This window comes from Protopterus annectens, chromosome 3.part1, assembly GCF_019279795.1.
Source record: "Protopterus annectens isolate FY-2018-M chromosome 3.part1, PAN1.0, whole genome shotgun sequence".
Classification (NCBI taxonomy): Eukaryota; Metazoa; Chordata; order Ceratodontiformes; family Protopteridae; genus Protopterus; species Protopterus annectens.
In genome coordinates, this window is record NC_056732.1 from 425,580,077 (window position 1) to 425,606,408 (window position 26,332).

At 37.7% G+C, this 26,332-nt stretch overlaps 1 protein-coding gene across 1 annotated transcript in view; it reads right to left on the bottom strand.

The window, feature by feature from the left end:
• DPP6 (dipeptidyl peptidase like 6) overlaps positions 1–26,332 on the bottom strand; it is a 2,722,860-nt gene that overhangs the window by 554,504 nt on the left and 2,142,024 nt on the right. The window contains exon 11 of the mRNA XM_044066886.1: positions 25,078–25,201. Coding sequence (XP_043922821.1) covers positions 25,078–25,201 — 124 coding nt within the window. The remainder of the gene's footprint in view (positions 1–25,077; positions 25,202–26,332) is intronic.

Sequence of the window (26,332 nt, forward strand, 5' to 3'; positions counted from 1 at the left end):
ACAGAGCCAAGACTGAGAGTGTACTGACAAACAACATCATTGTCTGGTACAGAAATTGTTCTCAAGCTCTTCGGAAGACACTGAATAAGATTGTTTAAACAGGCCACAAAAATTATTTCTCCAACCTTCAAACCCTACAGGACATATATTCAAACAGATGCTGTGGCAAAGTCCTAAAAACTAGTTAGGAATATACACCATATAGTTCATGGACTGTTCAAACTCCTGCCAACAAGGAAGCGCTACTGAAGCATTAGATGCAGGACATCCAGATTCTATAATAGCTTCTTCCCACATGTTATCAGACTGTTGAATAACAAACCCATAGCCTAACGCTCTACATGGGTAAAACATTCGTGCGCAATATGTCATTGCTGTTTATATAAACTCTTGAATAGCTCACTTCATATGTCTCTCTCTGCACTAGGAAAACCGTGAACTGTAAGTTTATGGTATATACTGGTTGTGAGGAAGTTTACGTGTGTGCCTCTCTTCTTTATTATAGTACTGTTTTTTGCATATCCTTATATTTCTACTTTGCCTATTCCTGCTGTTATATTTGTTGCATTTCTGATGTAAATAGAGCTTTCAAATTTGTTTTACTTTATTTACTTTTTTGCATCTTATTTTTTTTTTATTTAACTTCAATTAAATTTTGTATTAATTTAATCTATCTTCCTTGTGTAAACTGTCATTCATACGGTATGAGTCTAAGAATCAAAATTTTGTGAAGTGATACACACTTTTTCCTCTGTGTTGATCTGTATGACAATAAAGTTTACTTTGACTTTGATAATGTGTCCTTTTCCTAACATCTTTAGCCATGATTTAGAGAATGACATCAATGTGACCTAAATATATCAGCAATATTTCTGCAATCATAACATTTTGTCGAAAATGTGGTTTTATTCAGCAACTGTGAGATCATATGTGCAACAAATCACACAGTAGCAGTATTTGAACTGTAACCATAAGAAATGTGCAAGGAAGTTTAGTCTAAAATTTCCAATAAATGTCATCGTAATGATGCTGCAATTAATCTGCTGTTAATTATACATGTAAAATTCTAAGAATTTTATATTTTATGCTTAAAATGTCAGTGTCCTTCTGTGGCATACAATGTCATAAGCTATATAACCTAGGCATAATACAGCTATAACTCACTACCAAACTGGAGGCTTATAAGCATCCCCATATCTGCATGGTGTCATTTACATTAGGCAGCTGCACAGAAAGGAAGAAGAAACTCCCATTCAATGTGTGGTTTGGAACTAATGCTTTCTGTAGCAGTAAGAGCATTTATATCCAGCTTGTAGTTTCTAACTTCTCCCACAAGTCTCCACAAAAAGTCTCCTTCAACAACAGTGGCTTGACAGTCCACACCCAAGAACAAACTGCCATTGCCAGGGTAGATCTGTCTTAATGTCTCCTAATCATTCCTGTCACTCAGCTGATATCACATCTGACCTCATCTTCTGCCTTGCAGATGCTCAGTCATAAGGCAGCCATTTGCAGTTTTTTTTCTGTTAAAGCAGAGATGACTTGGTTGTATGACTAATCTGACCCACCAGATACTCACCAGCGAACATCAACCCTAGGCCTGACTCCAGAGCTCCAGAAATACATACTGTTGTCTCTGCTGGGTGAGATTCCCAAATTATTTAAATTAGTCACTTTGAGGAGTGGCAAATCAAAGATCATTCTGTGTATAACCCCACTTAGTAGACCGACTTGCCAAGGGTGACACTACCAATAGCACAATGTTCCAGCCGGCACTATGACAAGCTCTTAATCCATAGAGATCTCAGCTGATAATGCTAGAGCAAAGAGCTGTAGCTTAAAGGTTTGTGATGCTTGTCATGGTAGTAACCATATAATTTATATATTTATTTTATTTATTTTGTTTGTTTACCGGGTAATGTCCGCGGAGGCCCATTTTCAGCAGAGGCCCGGGGAGAAAAGCTCCATAAACAAATAGACAGTATTAAACAATCAAATTGAACACATACTAATCAACAATGTACAAAGCAAATCAGTAAAGAAATTAGTTATATAACAATAATTAACAAATAATTAACAAATAAATAAAAAATTTAACACAAAATGGCACAGTTAGTGATAAAAACTGGCTGCATGAGTTAATAGTGAGAACGGTGTGATACAGTAATTGCAAGATAGAGAAATGCAGTCTACATAACAGTTAAAGACAAAACAGTATATGTTCATACATTGCTAACTGAAACTCAGTGTAGAATCAAGATAGCCTTCAGCAGTTAATAGTTGTAGCTGCGAGAATGAGCTAGTTTAGAAGTGAGGAAAGCCATCAAATTAAAGGAAAGAACCTTCCACACAGTATAATAATGGGCTCTCTGAATCTGACCAATAGGTGCATAGAGGCCAGAAATACAGCTGCTGTATCAGTCACCAAAGCAACGGCCTAGATAAGGAAGATGTTTTCCTCAGGCTATGCAGAGCAACTTTCAGAGGGTCATGAGGTTGATCTGTAAAACAATATGTTGACTCAGGCTGAAAGAAGAAAAGTTGCTAGGTCATATCAGAATGATGAAAAAAAGCTGTCCTTGATTAAGAACATTCTTGACAAAGTGGAGGGAACACTTTGAGGACACTTTACCATAATGGACATGCCTTCCTTTAAGAAGACAGTACCTGAATTAACCTGAGAAATTTGGCCTACTTTTGCAGATAATGTCACTAGTTTGATAAAAAAGGTTTCCTGGTGACAAATTTGTGAAAATGGCTGGGATGTTTAATATATATTTTGTTTGCTGCATGAATGCAAGGGCATTATCTCTGCAGTAGCAAGCTGGGGTGGTGGTCCCTATTTTCAAAAAAGTTAATATAGGATTGTGCTTCAGTTATACAGTGATCTTGTTTGGGAATGTCTGGACAGTGGTACTACCAAGGACACTTTATCCAAATATATATATATATATATATATATATATATATATATATATATATATATATATATATATATATATATATATTTCTGGAAGATTGAGGTACAGCAGGGAATGTTAATTTACACTTCCCTAGCTTACAGAAGGACATTTTTTTCTTCTGTAATGGGTAAAGAAGATCAGTAATCTTACAGAAAAGTTCAATATTTATTTATTGTAACTCTGGGAACTATTGCCCCATTAGCTTGACTAGTCTGATATGCAAAGTAATGGAACACATCATCATGGACCTAATAAACAAGGATAGAGGGAATCTCCAAACTCTGGATCCTACACAGTTTGGTTTTGTGAAGGGTATTTCATGCCTGCTCAACTTGGACGACTTCTTTGAGTCAGTCACCAGAGCTATGGATGAAGGCAAGGTGGTTAATACAGCCTACCTTGATCTGGCCAAGGCCTTTGATACCATTCCCCACTCAGGAATCATAGAAAAACTCACTAAGCTAGGCATCAACCCATATATCACTAGGTGGATTGCAAACTGTTCACAGAACCCACAGTGTGAAAGTAGCTAACTCCAAGTCAGACTGCCAACCAGTGGAGTGGAGTCCCACAGGGTTCAGTCCTGGGTCCTCTACTGTTTGTTATTTACTTCTCTGAAGTCCAGGCTAACATGAAGGGACTCTGACTGACAAAGTTCGCAGACAATTGAAATTGAGAGCTATTATTAACCCCCCCAAGTGATGCTGACATCCCACAAAAAGGCTTCACTGAGACCAACAACTGGTGTAAGAACCATGGCCTTAAGCTCTTTGCCAAAAAATGTGTCAACATCCCTCTTGGGAAAAACATGGTTCCCTTGAATTACCACATTGATGGTAGTCCACTGAACACAGAAAGCGTTATAAGAGATCTGGGAACACAGGTTGACAGCAACCTCTCTTTTGACCACCACATTGCCACTATGGTCAGAAGGTCCTTCCATGTGGCACATCTTGTTACTAAGGGTTTTGCATCCAGGAAGAAAGAGGTCATTGTCTCCCTCTACTCTTTCCTCATTAGGCCCCATTTGGCATGTACCTCACTAGACACCTGCAACAACTGGAGAGAACACAAACGTACCTCACAAAGAGTATCCTAGGCCTTAAACACTTGTTCTATATGGACAGACTGAAAAAACTCCAACTATTCTCTGTCTCATATCACCTACTTAGAGGCGATCACTGCTTGACTTACAAAGCAATGCCTGATCCAGCTCTGTTAGAAATGCTACATCTAAAGAAATCCCAATTCTCTGCGCCACATGCTCCAGAGACCTCAACCTCATTACAACAATCAACAGAACATGCTGGAGGGACAGGTTCATAACTCAGAGACTGCCAATGATATGGAATAGACTTCCCATACATGTAAAGCAGAGCACCTCACTGGCTCTCTTCAAGAGAAATCTTGATGAGTGGATGGGAAATAGAAAATTCACTCCAGTGGCTTTACTCGACGGAGGCACTGGGAACTAAGGTCGGGTGGCACGATGCCAGGGTAATCCTATGTGCTAGGCTTGTAAAGGCTCCAGGGCCATTAGCCTAGTACATATCTATGAACCTATGAACCTATGGAATGAATTCAGTAAACTTTCATAGCCACCATACAGATTATAAACAGCTTCTAACACGTAAATCACTACTCTCTTTACTAAGATGGAAGCAACTGCTTGAACATGACAGAATATATCTGACATCCCACATGTGCTGTAGCCCTAGGACATTTATCAGGGCATATTGTACATTACATCCTTCCCCTTAATCTTAATCAAAACAAATATTTAAGTAAGTGTGTGTGTGTTTGTGTGTGTGTGCCCATGTGTGCAAGAACACATGTGTGTGACTTGTTTAGGGAAAATGTATAATATCCATAAATGCGGGTGCCCTGCAACTTATGCCTTTAAAACTTTCACAGTAATTAGGTAATTGGTTCTATTAGAATAATGAAAAGCTAATTGCCTACTAGTGATGTGTTGAAGGCTGCCACCTGGAAAGAGAAAATGGGGAGCTGCCACCTGGAAAGAGAAGATGGGGAAGTTTTTTCACAAATGGCATGATCATCATGGGCTAAAACAGCTGCTTCCTGAAGATCCGTGGTTCCTCGAGTTGGATGGTGCACTCAGACCCTAGGTTGAATGCAACATGAAAAAAAACAGGCGAATATTCTTTTATAGAGCTGGAAAAAAGGCCTAGCTCAGGTGTACAGCTGTAAACTACAACTTACAGCCTGTTTGCTGGAAGGGCGGCTGAGTGAAACTGAGTCTGTGTGAATCAAAACCCACTGAGTTATTTCTAAGGATTGAAAACTTACATTATAGGTGATATGTAAATAGTGTAAATTACCAACACAACTAACTGAAAAATCAAAGTACACATCTTTTTCATTTCACCTGTGTTTTTACATATTTCTGCCTCCACTGGGGTTAAAAGAGAATAAACACACGTGTCTGTGTGTGTGTGTGTGTGTGTGTGTGTGTGTGTGTGTGTGTGTGTGTGTGTGTGTGTGTGTGTGTGTGTGTGTGTGTGTGTGTGTGTGTGTGTGTGTGTGTGTGTGTGTGTGTGTGTGTGTGTGTGTGAGTGTATGTGTGTGTAATCAATTGACTATGAATTAAAAAACTAGCAGATAAACCACCACATGATAATAATAATAAGATGAACTTTCAACAGAGTAAGTGCTGAAATAACTTGGTTAGTGCTGGGAACAATTAAAAACTGACCATGTATACATAACAAGTAAAGAAAGGCAAGAAACTCTGCATCAGTTACTAATGCCAAGCACTTTTAAGACACTAGTAATGAAACTATCCCAGAGTGGTGTGTTAATAGATCATCCCGGGATCGACAAAACTATGGTAAGGGTAATATCCAAATTTACCTGACGGGCATAATGAAAGCTATGGAGGACTTCTTTGCTTCTTGTCCTTTAAAGTCAAGAGCTGAAGACAATTTCCTACACAGTGACTGATGTATTAGGTTGTTAGTAGAAAGGTTTAAAAGAACACTGCATTCCCTGCAAGAAAAATTGTGGGTGCAGGTAGTAAAAACTGGGACCGGTTATTGGCCTGCTTATTTTTTGTAATAAGAGAGGTGTACAAGCTGCAACTGACTTTACCCCATTTGAGCTTCCATGCACAAAGCGTTCAAGAAGGCTGCTCGACACTACAGGGGAACTTGGGAAGAGCAAAAGGCACCATTCAAAAGTGTGCTAGAGCACAGACAGTTTGCAGGACAGATTAATGCAAGTAATGCCCATAGTTAGGCACATGCAGACAGTGTAGAAAATACAAGAGTAAGAGTTAAGAATGCTCAGCTAAGGGAATTTAGCTGAAGATACCAGGAATTAGTTCAATGGAAACAACCATTCTAGTCAAATGGTTGGGGTCATTTGAGGTGATTGAAAGTGTAAGTGCAGTAAAGCGCGGAGTTCTGCACAGTGTTCATCAGCTGAAGGTCCTACCTGAGGTACACATTCAGGAATCCTTGTTAAAAGTGCAAAAACAGGTATTAGACAATTTGTGTTAAGAAAAAAAGGAGTATTTTCACAAATATCTAAGAGACCTAAACTGAAAGAATATATACAACACAGAGAGAACAGCTGGAATGAAAGTTAGACTGAGTATGAGAAGAGGTTGCAAAATACTTAAGAGTTACACAGGGATTGGAGTAGCCCAGTAGTTATAGTCCATACATGTGATGAAGTATCGGACTCTATAATGAAAAGCATTTCAAAGTTTGATAGTTCTCCCATGCTAAAACCTGATGGGTTGCTAGAGAGCCTAGGCAAAGTTAGACAACTGAGAATATTAGACTCGATGAACAGATACTAGTAGATACCACTTCCCCCATCTGCCAAAAGGAAAAGAGCTTTTGTAACCACTGATAATCTACTCCACTATACAGAATCAGCATTTGGCTTACATGGAGCCTAATCTATTTTTTAGGCTGCTGGATAAGACACAGAAGCCTCACTCATGCTATGCTGTGGCACACCTTGATGATATATTAATTCGTTCAAGCCTGGACGTGTCACTTAATGTAAAGTTCAGGTTGAGTTAGAATCCATAAGCCAGGCAAGATGGAGTGTAAATGAGAGCCATAGTTGGCAACATTTAACGCTAGGTTGAAGAGCTGCTCCCCAATCTTGTGCTCCTCCTCCAGTCTCTTCTAAGGAAGAGTGACTGGTCCTAATGCCCTACAGTCTCATGCTCTGCATTCGAGCAAGAAAGTTCCACTTGCTGACTTGGCTTGACAAACAAGCAAACAAACCACAACATGAGCTATTCATCTTTCCCCATTACACATTGCACCCTGATGCAGTTGCTTTATTTGCCTCACCCTAGTTACACTTCTACTATAAATGCTAAGACAAACTGGGAATGGTGCAATCTAAGTACACCTTACAGAAAGAGTTGTAGTAAAGAAAATACTAGAAAAGACAGAGTCCATAAAAAAGTCCATAAAAACTGGCAAAACACTCATTAAGAAACTTCTGAAAGCTTCCCAGGACTATCTGGGTACAACATAAGGTTTGTTCCTAATATGGTGAATATTGTTTGTCCTTGGACAGACCTTACAGGAAGGGAAAGTCCTGTGAGGGTGTAGTGGTTTCTAGAAACAGACAGAGTATTTAATGAACACAAAATGATCATTTGTTCTGAACGTGTACTAATAACTTCTGATTTTACTACAGAATTTACTTTATGCACCAACATGTCAGAGGCAGATTTGGGAGCAGTACTTTCCCCAAAACATTCAAGGTGATAAGTACCCTGTGTGGTCTATTAGCAACAAGCTGAGCAATACAGAAATAAGATATTTGTTATTGAAAAAGTATCTTGCGATAAAGTGAGACATCTGTGTTTTGAAATACTGTTTCTTACCTATTCAGTTCAATTTAGATCTGGCCCCTTAGCCATGATCAGTAGGTAAACTGACACAGTGTTGTGCCAGTAAATACTAATCCTCAAACCGTTTCAGGTTAAAGTACCCACAGATCCAGTATAGCCAGCAGAAAAGATGATGGATTGTCCCGGGCCTACAGCTCCTTGGCTATCCTCCCAAACCCCTTGCTGTTGTGCTGAGAGATAAGTAGTAATTTTAAGAAGCTTTAATAAGATAATTAAGGAAAAGGTACATGTGCCTTCTCCAAAGGTGTTGAGTGTGGAAACATTGTCACAGCAAATATCTAAGTCACAAGGTCTTAAATTCCAGTTACCCTGGTATAATGGTGAATAGCCTTAAGGAGCTAAATAAAGGAAGATACTTCCTCTCTAAAGGATTATCTGAAAGGAAGACTCCTGTAGTGACTGAAGGTACATTCAGGATTAACCCTTGGAGTGTGACCTGTGGTTTATATTTTGTGGGTGTATATTTTGGGGAAGTACATATTTTCTGGAAGTACATATTTTAGAGCTCAACATAAGGCCTGGGAGAAGCCTGCAGGCTAGGACTTTTCTTTTGGATATAAATTAGCCTGTACACTGTATGAGTGGACTGCAAGCTGTTATAAAGGTACTGTTTGTTTTACTTTAAAAACTGTAAAGCCAATTAGGCTAACAATTTAATTTGTAGAATGTGAATAAACTTACTTTAAGTATGTCCTGCCTGCAGTATCATCTTGGACTTACAATATGTGTACGTAAGTGTGTGTGTGTGTGTGTGTGTGTGTGTGTGTGTGTGTGTGTGTATGTGTATCTATATATCTATCTCTCTCTCTCTCTCAATATATATATATATATATATATATATATATATATATATATATATATATATATATATATATATAATCTCTCTCTCTCTCTCTCTATATATATATATATATATATAGATATATATATATATATATGTGTGTGTGTGTGTGTGTGTGTGTCATGTACACTACTCTTGCTCTGTATGTTGTGAATTAATTATATCCTTCTTGACTATTCATTAGTAGAACTTCCCAGTATGATAGGTTGCTAAACTGAGACACCTTGAAGCATTCAATTATACGGCTTGCTTTGACACACACAACACAGCTTAGCATGACCATGCAGTTTCAATCTGAGACCAGAATAAGTTGGTAGTGAGCCATTTCACTTAGTCAGTGAACTTCTCAAGCCCATTTATTTGAAAGTGCTTTCAGTAATGATGTTACAGTTGAAATGTGACAAATATGCTTTATACACAGATTTTTTCGTCCACTGATTTTTTACATTGACAACACTGCTGCTTTTCAGTGCTCATTGAAAAAATTGTGCACATTATCTCAAACTACATACCAACTGCATTGATAAAGAGGTACAAGAATTACAGAATTATTCGTATTGGAGGTTGAGTAGCCATTAGCTTTGTTTACCTCAGTCATAAAAACATTTCTGTCTCTCCTTTTGTTCTAAGCATAAATGTGGGAGAAAATTGGATGGGCTCTCCACATTCAACATGGCTTTTTATCATGCTGAAAACCACACTAAAAACGGTATCTGCAGATCTGAAAGCTTGTCATTGCTAGCTGCATAATTAGTCTTTTGTATAACTGTAACTTTCATTACTGTCAAATATGCTGAAGCATTTCTTACATTTCCAACATCTGATAAAGAAACTTGCCCAACTGAGAATAAACACTTCCCTATGCAACTGGATACTGGGCTTCCTCACTGACAGAGCACAGACTGTATCCATTGGCAATAACAACTCCGAGACCATCACTATGAACATGGAGGTTCCTCAGGGCTGTGTTCTGGGCCCTCTGTTGTTCACTTTGTTAACTCAGGACTGCGCCACCACGCTTAACTCGAACTACATCATCAAGTTTGCAGACGACACGACTGTCTTTGGTCTCATTAGCAATGATGACGAATACGAAAGTACAGAGAGAAATTTAGTGAACTCATCATCTGGTGTGACAACAACAACAACCTCGCACTAAATTTGAACAGGCCCAAAGAGATCATTGTTGATTTCAAACAAGGCATAAAACACACTCTCCAGTAACAATCCATAATGAAATAATGGAGCGAGTGGAAAGCACCTGGGGGTGCATATCACAGACGACCGAACATGGAGCATTAATGCTGCTGCCATTGTAAAGAAAGCACAGAGACTCCTTCATTTCCTGCAAAATATCAGGAAGGTAAACCTCCTCTCTCCAGTTCTCACTGCCTTCTACAGAGGCACCATAGACAGATTACTAACCAACAGTACTGCAACTTGGTACGGTAACTCCTCCACCTCAGACAAGAAGGTCCTCCAGAAAGTGGATAAGGTAGCAGAGAAAATCATTGGGGCTATGCTCCCAGCCAACAAAGAAATATACTTTATCTCAGTATCTCAGCAGGGCCTACAAGATAACAAGAGACACTACCCACCCTGCCCATGGACTGTTCACTTATTTATCTTCTGGTAAGCACAACCACAGTATGAGTTGCAAAACAGCCAGATTCAATAAGAGTTTCTTCCCATAGGCCATTAGGCTACTAAACTCACACTACCTCCACCCCATGTTGAACTCTGAAAAAGGCTGCTGAAAATTCCAGTGACAATACCTTACATATTTTTCCTGTACTGATTAAAGCTGTAAAGCAAATGTGCAATAATGACTACCATGGAAAAAGTCTCCTGTATGCGCATCATTATGTATAGTAGTTAAGAGTTTAAGAAAATAATGTGTTTCATGTCAATAATAGCTCTTGTACTGTAGATTATCTACATGTGGGAATGCCTCCACCTTGAGACGGAGTAACAACATTTCATTCAGTGATGCATAAGTTCTATAGTTAGAATGACAATTAAGTTCACTTTGACTTTGATTTTTTTTACATTTTGTACAGATCTAAACCTTCAGTGGGGTATTTCATTTGAATAGTTTATTCTGATGTTCTCCACATGTTCAAAGACTTTTTCAGTGTCATATCAGATAATGAATGATTATACTTCTTATTTTATCATGTTAAATGTCACACACATTTCTGTTTCTCAGGAATGAATCACGCAGCTTACCAAATTTGGCCTTTGGCTCTATGTTTAATTCGTATGCATTACGTGAGCCCTGGTTTCTACTGATAAATGACATATAAATGGCAAGTTCATTCTAGGCTTACAATACTGGTGGATCTTGGCTTATTTACAACCATAACTAAAATCCAAGGAGGTCACTTGTAAGAAAAGGATACCAAGAATACACCAAATCCAGAAAAACAATGTTTAATAAAATGTAAATTGAACCAATAATACCTCTTTTTTTTGTTAGGCTAACTTTACAGTGAGTAGGATCAATAAAGTAAGGATAACCTTCAAGCTGCCTTCAAGGATAGTTAAATCAGACTCAAGTTTTTAGTACAGATGAATAACATCAAAGTAACAATAGTAATGAATTATTGTGCCTTGCATGACCTCTCAATGGTAACAGATCCCATGAATAATAATGGCACCAAGACTGACCTTGCTGCACTGTACACATCAGCTGATAGTTCAAGAATAGTCTTCTCCAAAGTTGACTTTCAGTGCGGGACAACTAAAAGAAAAACTATTTGAAAACTCTAGAGGGAAAGCCACAGCGGGTTCAAAGAGACTTTGTCAAGATACCATGATCCATGGATTCAAATAGTGCTAAGCCGTCGGGCAGGAGCAATACCAAGTATAAATACTGATGTCCTACCATAAAGAGGTCATTCAGGACCATAATTAAGTTTGTTTTGGTGTGATGTGTGCATTTAACCCAGACTTATTAGGATACAGGACATCATGAGTTATAAAAATAGAGCACAGCTACACATATACCTCCTTGTGATTAACCTTTCTGAAGAGAGACAATTTAGAGACAGGGCAGAAGTTTTCCAGTTTGCGTCAATCAAGGGGCAGCTTCATGAAAACTAGAGTATATGTGTCTATTTAACAAAAGATGGAAAAAAGTAATTATCAGACATGATAGCACCACTCAGTAAATCGCTGAACTAAGATAATTTAGACACAATTTAACTAACATGAAAGATCCAGGGGCAGATCAGCAGTGGGTAGGACATAAAGCAGACACAATATCCCAGTGTTTCTTATAACTGACACACTGAAACTAAGCTCTGGAAATGTCCCAACTTTACAATATTGAGACACCACAATGCAGTATGGTTACACTCTAGGAGAAAGAATGCCTCCTGGTATTAATAAGCTCATCAGTAAAATATTGTGCAGTTCCTTAAGAACTGATGATTTTTTTAAGGAGGAAGATAAGCTGGCATAGTCAATTAATGGCTCTTTTGCAAATAAACAACCTCCTTACCCCTACCCAACATGGTTTCAGACCAGGGCATAGCACTACCAAAGCTCTACTAATCTTTACCAACCTTAACCTAGCCAGAGACAAACGGCAACTGGTTCGTGGTATGTTTCTGGATCTGATCAAGTCCTTCAATACCATATCCAATAGTCTACTTCTAGAAAAACGCTCTTCACTTGACCTATGAAACACCTGCACCTCCTGGTTCTCCAGTTATGTTTCCAATATATTCCAGTCTGTTAAATAGAGACATTTCTACTCATCCTTCCTACCCATCAAACCAGGTATTCCCCAAGGTTCCCTACTAGGTCTACTGCTTTTAACATATTTACCAAAAACCTGCACCCCTCCAAATGTCAAGCATCCCTCATACAATATGCAGATGACTTTGGTTTAATCTGTACTTCCAGTAACCCAATTACTTTAAAACACATCACCCAAGAGTCATTTTCAGCATTTGAAAGTTGTCTCAATAACACCCAGCTTGTACTCTATCAAAAAAGCTGCTGTTATTGCTCCCAGAAGTCCTTCTACACCTCAAAAAAAAAATCTCAATAAAGCCTCTGATAACACCTCTGTAGAAGTCAATCCCATTCCAACCTACTAGGTATGATAATTTAGAATAACCTGAAATTTGACTTACATCTGCAATGAACTCCACAAGAAAAGCAGCAAACAGGCCAGGAACAACCGCCAAGGAGAAATTCAGCCAACCACTTGATAGGAACAACAGTGTAAGACAAAAAATAGTGGTAACCTCCAAAAAACGAACTCCACAAACAGATGAAACCTTTTATTAACGCCACAAAATGAATCCACGTTTTCGTCGGCAATGCAACTTCATCGGATAAAAACAATTAGTATACCCCTGTGTTTCATATACAACTTGATTGATTCATTGGTTAAATAATTGAATAATTAAACACAAAGCATTCTTAAAAAAACAGCTAAACTGACAAATAGATGTGAGAAATATATTAAAAATCAATCTACTCTGGATTGTAATAAAATGTACCAAAAACAACTACCCACACTTGCAGTTTAAATCACTTGTAGTTAAAATGCATTAAAACAAATAGATATGTTGATATTACGTAAAATAACCAAACAACTGTGTTGTAGAACATCTATTGCAAACTCTTACAATAATCAGATTTAAAAGTAAAAATTAATAATTATGTGTATTTGTAAATAAAACCAATAAATATTCACCATTTTATACACATACTTAAAGTCAAATAGATATTAAAAATTTTTTTGTTAAATACATTAACCAGGTTAAGATAAGCTTACTTAAATCTTACAATTGATCTACCCTTAATTTTAAATAGGGCATAATGGAGATGGAATCATTTAAACCAGAGGTTTGTTGGCTTCCAACAAAATCTGCCAGTACGTTTCCCTATGGGATAATCGTGCTGCCCAATGACCTCCCCTAATACATTTGGATAATGCTTCCAAAACAAAAAACATGAAAGCTGCGGACTCGCATATGGCTACATGTCTGTAAAGTGCATTTGTGTTGCATTGTTTCTGAATTTCATAAAAGTGCTCATAAATGCATCTTTTAAGCTGCCTTTGTGTCTTGCCAACGTAAAACGCTTGGCAACACATGCAGACAGCCAAATAAACTATACCAGTGGAATTACAATTATAGAAATGATAGGAACAAATCTTCCTATTCCTGCTCTCTAAGTAAATGTATTCCTGGTTAATGACGTGTTTGCACTGGGAACACCGGCCACAGCAGAACGTGCCTTTCCTATGATGGTCAATGGTACTTTGGTTGGTGTTGTGTTCCAAAATCCTCTTGATATTAAAACCCCTTTTATATACAAATTTACAAGTCAGGTCTTTTAAATTACTCAAGTTGGTGAAATCCGTAAATGATTTCAGTTCCTTTTGAATAATATACCTAATATGTCCCGCATCAAGACTGTGTTCTGTAACAAACACCTGACTGGAACCAAATGGGGTGAGGGAACCATGAGTGGAATCTACATTGTTGACCGTTTGTTTCCTCCCTAAAATAGGGCTAAATCTAAAACCCCTGGCTAACTGGACTTCTTCTCGTACTGAATTAATCAATGTGATAGGGTATCCCCTAACTGAAAAAAGTGAACTCAACTTGTCCCCCTCTTTTTGAAAATAAAGATCATCTGATGTCATACGGGAAACTCTTACAAAATGACCCTTAAGTATTGACCTCTTTTGGAATTTGGGATGTGAGCTGTTGTAGTGTAAATAACTGTTAGAAAAGGATGGTTTCCTATATACACATGAACTGAAACCATCAACTTTCTTGGACAAGGTGACATCTAAGTAATTAACTTGGTCTGATGATATATTGTATGTAAACTTCAAAAATGTTGTTGTAGAATGTAAGTAAGTTACAAATTCATCAATACTGTGCCTCGGTCCAGTCCAAAAAATACATATGTCATCTAAGAACTTAGTATAGTGTATCCAATGTTTGGAAAATTCACTATTAAAGACAATTTTTTTCTCCCAGACTGACAAAATTATGTCAGCATAGGTGGGAGCACAGTTTGCTCCCATGGAGACACCTGATATCTGCTGGAAGTATTCCCCGCAAAAATAAATGTAGTTGTTGTTCAGGACCAATCCCAGTAGTTCAAGGATCAAATAGACATCATTGTTGGTGACCCCCTTACATTCCCAGAGAGCCTCCTCCATCCAGGTCAGACCGATTGTGTGTGGGATCATGGAAAAAAAATCTACCACGTCGATGGTAACAAAAAGTAGGTCTGGCCTGTATAAGTCGTTGGTTATGCCCCATAAGGATTCCCAGGAATCCTTGAGTAGCTGTTCCTGCCTCCCCCATAGCTGCTTTACTTTCCAATCCAAAAATTTTGAAAGGTTGTGAGTTTTAGAACCCTGAGCAGCTACTATAGGTCTAAGGGGGGGATCCTGCACATGTTTGTGGATTTTCGGCACACCAAAAAAGGTGGGTATTTTGGGATGAGGGTTGTCCAAATAAGAATAGAGGTCAATTTCAATAATTCCTTGGTCTAGAAGATCTTTGATGGCCAAGTCAATTTTTTTATATGAAATATGCACCTCATTTAGTGAAGCAATAATGTATTTTTTGGTGTCCTGTAATAAGTTGTACATTTTGGCTTCATATAATATTTGGTCCATGATAACAGTACCACCCCCTTTGTCAGGTTCCATAACTCTGACCGAGGGGTTAATACTCAATTCAGTCAGAAGAGTGGTCTCAGCCTGATTAAGATTAGAACCATGTTCGGTCTTACCCTTATTACCACGTATCTGATGTTCTATCCTATTTTCCAAATTCTTTAATTGCGGATGTAAAGGGGGATTGTAAGTGCTAGATTTCCTAAGCATAAGTCCTCGCCCCATATTGGTAAACCCAAACAAATTCTGTAAGTTAAGTTTACGTATAAAAAGTTTTACATCCAATATGGTGTTGACTAAGCTACTGCCCCTACTGGGGACAAATTTAAAACCCTTGGTAAACAGTGAAAACCATGTCTCAGAAATAACAGCATTACTGTAGTTGTATATATGATAACCATTCAATGTGTGCATGAAATAATCACCAATAGCAGACACTTCAATAAGCCCAGAATTTACCAGTCCTGCTTGTTGTTCCTCCTCCACCCTCTGGTTTGTACCCCCCCCACCTGACGAGGGGATCGGGGTCCCAAAAAATGTTGATTCGTCTGCTGATTGTATGATTGCTTGCAGAGGTGTTCTGATCTCCTGGGTAAAAAATCGTCAGCTGCCTCATCAGCAAAATGAAAGGGTGGTAAGGGAGGAAAAGGTTCTTGAACAGGAGACTGGAATTCCTGGACACTGGGAGGATCCCTGGGGGCATGTGAAAATGAATACCCACCCCTAACCTGGGGTGGATTAGGGTATTGCCTGCCCTCCTGGTAATCTTTGATGTCTCTGTTCAACTTCCTATATTTACGTTTCAGTACAGTGCCACATTGTTTATCTATTTGCTTTCTTAGATCGTAATATTTTTGCTTTTCAACATCTATGGTAAACATTAAATCATAGGTTACATGTTCATTCAATTTAAAAATGTCTTTTTGTAAACCCTTGATTTCGGTGTCGTTTCTCTTAATAATGGCCTTCACAATGCCAAAACCACATTCATCAAAAACTTTAATCAGTTCAGAATGAAAGTCACTACCATTACATCTGCAATGGTTTATCAAAAATACTTTACCAAAATTAGGGACACGCTGTAGAATAAAAAAATACTCAACTGGCCTCTACACTCCAACATCCCACTTTACTATATGGCTCCCCAGTACTGCTTAACCTTCAAGTCTGCATACAAATAAACTAAACCAGTGATACAGCAAAATAGCAAAAACTGCCCTTTGGTCACCAAACAGAACCCATCATTGCTTTGCCCTAAAACAGATTGATTGCCTTGAATTATCCAAGCAACTGACTAATACCCAACTACTTCTAGCCCACAAATTAATATACAAACCAGAACAAAGTGAAGATCTCAAAAGACGTACTACATACATTCACCCTCACTAGGCTGCTTCCATCTGAAAATAAAATGTTCACTACTTACAAACCACTATTAGCTGGAGCCTCTCTCTATTCCAGCTAAGTAGCCCACTCCTAGAACTCTGTCCTCTTATCATTTAAATATACAAGCGACTTTTACAGTTTCAAAACTAATTTAAAAAACATCTGTCTGACTCTAGGACCTGTCCCTGAATAACCCTCAAAACAGACATATGACCACCTCCTTACACTTAGCTATACCTTTCATATTCTGAATCACTAACACTTCTATATCTAAGCAGGTAATAATGACCTAACATCAAAATTAGCTCTCACTTTAATGATACCATACTACAAATACATGCTTTTCTACCTTTTCAATCTAGTAGCCGACACTTACTAGCATTTATTTCTTTTCCAGTGTCCTTCCATAACATTCTCATCTTTCTAATACTAATACTAATTCTCTCTCTCTCTCTCTCTCTCTCTCTCTCTCTCTCTCTCGCCTTACTCTTTTCTCCTGCATCATTACTCCTTCTTATCTCATTCTAGTTCTCTGCCTATTTTCACTTCAGAATACTCTACTATTTCTCACCTCCATAAATTATTACAAATGTAGTCAAGATTTTGAATAACTATATACTACTTTACCTGACATAGACTATTTGTGTTTGAAGAACGTCTTGCTACTTCATAATTTCTCATAGCAATATTCTGTGAATGCATTTCAATCTGTTGTAGGGGCTCTTTTCCTGTTGTACATAAGGTACACCCCGATCTATTGTAAAGAGTTTTATCTGTTGTGTTGCTCCCATTGTATATAATTAATTATCAAATATTGTAAAATGTTTTAAGTGTGTTTGTGGAGCCTTTATCTCCAACTCATTGTAAAATATTTAATCTGTCACAGGGTTTTCTCTTCTTGTATATAATTACACATCAATACATTGCAAAATATTTAATTTGTTGAGGGTCTTTTCTCCCTGGGCCACTACTGAAAAAGGCCATTGGCTCAGTTGGAGTTTTCTGGATACCAAAGAACAACTACATAAAATAGTGTCTGTTACTTACACAGAAATGAGTAGCTTGTTGATTTGCAGGAATCTCTGCAGACAAGAACTGTGCTTTCATATGTGACATTTCTGCATTGGATACTGCATATAATGTATATATAACATTAATCATGTCCATGATCAGACTTGATCTTCTCCATGTAATTTTCATCCAGTATTCATGCCTCTGCATCCCACTGATGTTGTTGTGAAACACTTGTTATGGGGACACAGTGACATGACTAAGCGTTAAGCACCAGCTACCACCCTGTTATAGCCAGAACTAAGTGAAGCTGGATCTTTGGCAGAAGTTTGCAAAAGGACCTGATCTATCAAGGGTATCAAATAACTATTAGAGGCATTCATTAGGTCACAATAACAGATTAGCTTAGTACCAGATAATGAAATCAGAGGGATGTCCAGATTGAAATGTAAAAAAAAAAATAACAGTACAACCAAGAAACTGTCTCCACCTAAAGTTTTATGGCAGTCAGATCAGCCTGGAAAATCATGTCCAGTGAATGTTCAGTAATACTTGTGTGAGGGAGAAAGACCCCCCACTGAAGTCATAACTCTTTATAATGTACATAAGTTTTGTAATGAGCTCAATTAATTTGTCCTTCACCCATGAACTGAAGTCACACCACAGTAACCAGATTGAGTAATTCATGCCTTGTTAATGAGAAAGTCAGTGATTTATTGCAGAAAAGTCCTCAAATTAATTGTGGATTGTATACAATGAGTAAATTACAGTTCCCACGTTTAAGGATTTAATGAAAAGAGTTGTTACTTTCACAATTTACCTAGTTTAAATGAAGTTGAGATTGAAAAGAAGCATTATCTCCACTGCTGAAATTAATATGGCTCTGAATAGCAAATAAGTGTGGAATGAAATTTAAGTATGGTCCAAAGTTATCATACAAACACGTCTTCATGGTTAGCACCAGGTTCATCACATTAAGCAGGTCCAAAACAATGCAAACTTGCTTTGTACAGGCCACACTCAAGTTTTTTTTGACTGCATGTTTCTAACCCCCCACCCCCACATGGGGGAGGGACATGTGAACTGCATCTTCTTGTTTGCCACTATACCCCCCAAACCTAGGCTAATACTAGATGGTTACTTGGTGACCTGAATGCACAACCTCAGGCTACATTTTCATATGCTGCCCTTCCTCTCATCAATCATGAGAAATTGTGATCTCTTGCTGTCTCTGAATTGACACCTGTTCTGCTCTCCTCCGTCATGCATGCTTTTTTATTTGTTTCTTTTTCTGTTTGTTAGTGCTATGCAGATCTTTGCAGAATACATGAAGATTTTGAACTTTTTTATTACTACAATGGGATAAACATTAAAATGTTCCTCATTTGTGATTTTACCATAGCATTAGAACATATTCATATATCTATAAACTAGCACTTCTGCAGAATAATGTGCCCTTCAAAATCCATATTCTTCTTCTGGCTTTTTCCCGGTTAGGGGTTGCCACAGCAGATCACCTGTCTGGTCATGATTGTCAGTGGAGTTTTATGGTGTCGAGTTGCCAGCCGGGCACCCAACCGCACACACACACACGCACACACACACATACACACACACACACACACACACACACACACACACACACACACACACACACACACCTAGGGCAAATTTAGAGTGCCCAATCCACCTACAGCATGTCTTTGGAATGTGGAAGGAAACCGGAGCACCTGGAGGAATCCTCTGCTACCACAGGAAGGATTTGCAGACTCTGCACAGAAGGCACCTTAGCCAAGGATCGAACTGGGGAACCTCTTGCTGTGAGGCAGCAACACTAACTGCTGCACCACCGTGGCTGCCCCGCCCTTCAAAATCCATATTATTAATAAAATCTAGGTTTTGAAAAAGTTTTTTTTTATGTTAATAATATGGCCCTTCAAAATCCATATTATTAACATAAAAAAACCTTTTTCAAAACCTAGATTTTATTACATTTGTTTGACTATGACCTGTAAGGCAATGACCAATTTCAAGGTGTACTCGGGTAATAGCAAATACAACAAAAGTCAACAAGTCTACAGTAGGTTGTATTACAGAAATAAAACAGTGAAAAATGTAATTGTGGGTAGGTGCCTACTTATACAGTTAAAATGATGGGGGCTGTATGGGAATAGAAAAGTATGGCTAAAGGTTTTATAAGGAGCAAGACAGGAGACAAAGGATTAATGGTAGGAATGCAGGCATAAGGAGAGGAGTTAAAATGAAGTAACATGAAGTAATGAAATAGAGCTGTAGTAGTAAAGTAAGTAGCATAATATGGAAAAATGTATAATAACTTTAATGGGAAGGATTTAGTGCACTAGAAATGTTGGGAATGTATTTGTTAGCCTCTCTTTGCATTTTCAGCAATAATAAAAACATTTTTCTTTGGTACCAGGATTTCATTCTCCTAATTTAAAAATGATGTGCCTTTGAATAGGTCAGGTCGGGTAAGGAGTACTATTTTTGTATTTCATCATTCATACAGAATCTTGAAATAAAAGGATGTGCACATATGATGTTTGTCAGCCAAACTGTTTAGCTTGAATGAACATGAAAAGACATTGTTAGTTATCCAGGAAGCAGATGAGCTACTGAATAAATAGTACCGCCTAAAATAATCAAATCTCTCAGTGTCATCAGCGATTAATGCTAAGGTACATGTTAGAAGGAAGCTGCGCACATATAGGCTCTAAGCTGCACAAGTTATTTGTAACACACATGCAGTCCGTAGTAACAAGTACATGTAGGCTCCATACTGTGCTGTTTATTTCTAACACACATACAGTCTGTTGTAACCTGTGTACATGTAGACTCCATACTGTGCAGTTTATTTCTAACATACATACTGTCTATAGTAGTCTTTGTACATCTGCTCCATGCTGTGCTGTTTATACTCATGCTGTCTGCAATAACATGTCAGAGCACATGTAGGCTCTAAGCTGCACAGGTTATTTGTAAGACACATGCAGTCTGTAGTAATGTGTGCATGTAGGCTCCATGCTGTGTTATTTGTAACAAATTTGCTGTCTGCAGTAATTCTGTACATGTAGGCTCCATGTCGTGCTGTTTATTTGTAACATATATACTATCTGTAATAACCTGTGTACATGTCTGCTCCATGCTTTGTTATTTGTAGCACACATGCTGCCTGTAGTGACCTGTGTATATGTAGGCACCATGATGTGGTGCTTATTTCTAACACATGCGGTTTCTCTAGTAACATGTGTACACATAGGCTCCATGTTGCTGTTTATTTGTAACATATATGCTGTCTGTAATAACCTTTGTACATGTCTGCTCCATGCCGTTTTCTTTATTTTTAACAACCATGCTGTCTGTAGTAACCTGTGGACATGTATAGTCCATGCTGTGCTGTTTATTTGTAACAAACTTGCTGTCTGTAGTAATTCTCTACATGTAGGCTCCATGTCATGTTGTTTATTTCTAATATGTGCTGTCTGTAGTAACCTGTGTACTGTAGACTCCATGCTGTTCTATTCATTTTTGATACACATACTGTCTGTAGTAACCTGTGTACATATAGGCAACATGCTGTGCTGTTTATTTGTAACACATGTGTTGTCTGTAGTAACACTGTGTACATATAGGCTGCATGCTGTGTTGTTAATTTGTAACACATGTGCTGTCTATACAGATTTTCACAGAATGTTCAGATTTTGGTCAGTTTTTCATAAAATTGTGGTTTTCTGGCAAATTAGTGATAAATCATTAAAGACTGAAGTTCAAAAACAATAACAGACATTTGAGTTTCAGACTTCATATCCTTCAGAAAGTGTATGCTAATACAAAACCGGTTATTCCATCAATTGTCTAAGTTTGTAAGAGCAATATTTGAAAATTGTCCCTACTTTTGAGTCTTTGTCCATCTTTCATGTATGGCTTTGTCCAGACTTCTTGCTGTAAGAGGTTGAGTGGTATGGTAATAACCTGTGTACATGTAGGCTCCATGTTGTGTTGTTTATTTGTAACACACATGCTGTCTGTAGTAACCTATGTACACATAGGCTCCATGTTGTGCTGTTTATTTGTAACACAAATACTATCTGTAATAAACTATATGCAGACTCCATGCTGTGCTTTTTATTTCTAACACATGTGCTGTCTGTAGTAGTATGTGTACATGTAGGCTGCATGTTATGCTGTTTATTTCTAACACGTATGATGTCTGTAGTAATCTGCGTAAATGTAGGTTCCAAGCTGTGCTATGCCGTTTATTTGTAATGCACATGCTCTCTATAGTAACCTGTGAACATATAGGCTCCATGCTGTTCAATGCTGTTTATTTCTAACACACATGTTGTCTGTATTAAGCTGTGAAAATGTCTGCTCTAGGCTGTGCTATTTCTAACACTCATGCTGTCTGTGTTGTAACCTGTGTACATGTCTGCTCCATGCTGTGCTGTTTATTTTGTTGTCGCACATGCTGTCTGTAGTAACCTGTGCACCTGTAGGCTCCATGCTGTGCTGCTTATTTTGTTGTCGCACATGCTGTCTGTAGTAACCTGTGCACCTGTAGGCTCCATGCTGTGCTGCTTATTTTTAGCTTTTTTATGTTGTCTGAAGCAAACTGTGTACATACTGGTTTCATGGTGTAACACACATGCTGCCTGAAGCAATCTCTGTGCACTTAGGTTCCATACTGATACAGAGATATCTTACTAAAAGGATACAAGGCCTAAGCAACATGGAATGACTCAAAGCTCTTTCACTGTACTTGGTATCCTACAGACTGCTAAGAGTTGATCTGTGCCTGTCATACAAGGCATCTTCTGTTCCAATACTGATGGATTTATTGCACATCAGCAAGTCAAATGGCATCAGAAATACTTGGTCTAGAAATATAAACCTCTCCTGCAACATCAATAGAATAGTTTGGAGGTACATGTATAACTTGCAGAGGACACCATTACTCTAGAACAGACTCCCCATCCACATAAAACAAAGTTCATCCCTGTCCATTTTCAAGAGCAACCTGGATCTATGTATGGAAAAAGAAAATTTACCCCAGGGCTGCCTCCAGTTTTACTAAAGGACAGAATCAGCTCCAAAATGCTTTATCCCATGCATGGATCCCTTCACATTATTTATGGTATGATCCTAGTTATTCTCATTAATGGTAATATATAATTATCGACCATGGGATGGGTAAGACCAGTCTCTTTCCAATAGGATAGGGTAATTTGAACACAAAAAAGGAAACTGGCTAGGCTAAAAATGGCCCACAAGTCAGGTAGCCTAGTTCTTACCGATGAACTTAGGGAGAACAGGATACTCAGCACCTCACTCATACAAAAACAGCATGTTCAATGATACACTGACATTGATGTGTTAAATAGACTTGTTTTGGGGTAATTTCCTTCAACCATTTCTAAAATGAAATATTTTGTAGCTGCTAATCAAATGCTATTTTTCAGATAGTGTATGCTTAATCTTTACTTTAAAAACTGGCAAGTGACATATATCTTCCATTTAATTTTAGCTAAACTGAAATTAATGTGTATTCAAAGCCTCAAGAGACTTGTCTAAAATATGATCTTTGTTGTGGCCTATGTGTTCTCTATGCAGGTTAGTGAGCCCTTATTCTGCTTATCTCAGATGTACTAAAATATATTTCAGATTGCTATGAGTAACTGGAAATGTTCAAAACATCTCTGAAATCCTAACAAATGCCATGTTATTAGGGAGTCCTATTACCTGTCACTGGATAGTTGATCAATGCTCAGAATGTTGAAAATAAAAGATCGCTGTCATCCTCCCACAACATTTAGACTTGAAGAACTGAAGAACTGAGTTGGTATACATGGTGTGGCTATATATATATATATATATATATATATATATATATGTGTGTGTGTGTGTGTGTGTGTGTATATATATATATATATATATATATATATATATATATATATATGTATGTATATCTCTGTCTAGAAATAAAGATCTATATATGGGTTCACTACAGGTGCTGGAGTCCCAAGCACTTGAAAACCATTGCCTTCAAGCCAGGACCATGAGATCCTTTTAACTCATGCGGATTACTCCTTCCACTCAAACTTGAATATGAGTTTGGGCATACAGGTGTGGGGAGCAATTGGCACAGGGTTATTAGGCTCTAGGAACAGATGGAGTATTTTAGGATTAGGGAGTGGGAAGAGAGTTTTTGGATTAGGGAGCAGGAAGGGAAATTTTTTGGTTAGGGAGTGAATGGGAAATTGAGGATTTGGGAAGGGACTGGAGTTTTAAATTTAGGAAGCAATCAGGGAATTTAGAGTTAGGGAAAGTGGAGGTTTAGGGTAAAAGAACCAGGAGTCAGGTGAGGATCTGGGTGGGAGCTTTAGGGTTATACTTTAGGTTCGGGTAGAACTATGTAGTTTTATAGGGTCAGAAGTGAAGGCTATTTGGAATTCGAGAGCTTCCTTTTCTGAGCAAGTGGCAGGAAATAGGTGTGTCATGAGCTACTACTGTTTGACTGGTGATGTCTTAAGCTTTTAGATCTTTTGAGTTCATTCTTATTCTGATTAAGCAATACTTGATCATTCATGGTAGATTTGTTTCAGAGATAACTGTCATATATGGAGAAATGTTGAGAGATGCAAATGCCCCATCTGTACTACAACAGAAAACAAAACAAATGTAGATTTAAAAAATAATTAATTTAATCTTTAACTGACAAGAGGACATAATTAATTGAATTTGGTCCTCCACTGAGTCTTTTCATTATATAGTAGTTGTTATGGTCATCAACAGTTAAAAAATCCTAATTCATTGCATCATGATGCATGAGTACTGACATTTCATATAACTATGTGCATTTGTGGTAAAATGAATAATCTGAAGACAAGTAAAGCAAGATCCATGTATTGTTAATTTACTGGAGATAAAACATTTGTGGAATTGGGCTAATTTCACTCTTTAGATGGACACTGCCTATAAGCTTTTGTCAAACTCTCGCTGACAATGCAGGAACTAAAAACAGTTACATAGAAGTAAACTGCAGCGTTCGCCATTTCAAATCTTTGAGATCAACTATGTGGAGAACCTGGGGCTAAATTATAACATTTCTTTTAAGTGAGGCATATGTACAACCATTACTATCAGTGGCACAGACCTCTTCTAAGGAATGCAGAATCACATTTCCAAGCCTATTAGAACAGCAGTATGTCACTCCTATTGTATAGAAATCAACAACAACATCCTTCATGTTACTGTGAGCTGTGTAATTTAATCTCACAACTTTGATTACCTTTGTACAGACTCCAGTAGTGGCCTCACAAAGAGTCAGAATTGAAATGTTCTGTGCTCGGTTTAACCAGTTCACCGCCAGCTTTGTGCCTGAAGCCCACTTCACCATAGTTATATAGTACTCCCTTAAAACAGAAATGAAAAAAAAAGTCAAACTGTGATTTTGGAATTAAGAAACATAAAATGTTAGCAAGTGGAGTACTTTTCTCATTGATAAAAGCAGTCTTTATACCATAACAATGTGCATGATAGATATGTCATATTAATGTTTTTATGTCAGATATTTGTACACAAACACAGAAGAACAGAAAAGAAAGGAAGTGAATATACTTAGTTTTAATAGTGCCTATCAAATTATAACAACAAAAAATGCCCAATCAGGTTTTCACATAAAGAAAGTTCTGCCACAGGTACTATAACTTATACTTTCCATTTTTTCCATACATACTCATACTTATATTAGATACATACACACACATATATACATTTATATATATATGTGTTTGTGTGTGTATGATGGGACAGTGCATGTGTAACATATGCCAGCAATGGCTAGCATGAGTTTTGTAAATACTTTTATGTCATTTAACTATGACACTAACTTGTATAGTTGCTTGTGTTAAAAATATATTTGTAAAGTCGTTTGTGTCAAAAATGCATCAACAATGGGTCTTGCTGGACAGAAAAGAAATATACATATATGCCAGTCAGTATTATTATAACTGCTTAAATGCATATGTTTTAACAGAGAATTCTGAAATGGAACATGTTAATCTCAATCCAGCTAATTTTGAAAAATAGGTTGAAAATTAAATGGGCTGGTTTATGCCGTAAAGATTTTATCTTACAAACTTGATTGCTGTCAGAGACAAAAATGTCTGGAAAAAACAGGACTAGGAATCTTACTGTATTGTCCTTAGTAGTGAATTAATTGCTACCCTGGAAGGGTGGAAGTTTTTAAAATTGTTTTATAGCTTTCAGATGCTGCAACAAATCTTAGCAAAGCTCCGGTTGTGTATTGCATCAGAGTCAGGTGACCAGATGTGATGTCATGTGATGTCATTCTATAACAAGCAATGACATTATTCTTTAGATATTTAGTGAGAGATGTGATGGAACTCTTGCAGCAGCACTTTGCTTTCTGGAACCTAACAGGAAAGATCTCTCACAGAGATCTCACAAAACCTCACAGCTCATCTTGCCTTGCTTTAGTAAGTAATCAGGGAACAGTAAATCTTTAGTCGGTCAGGAAAATA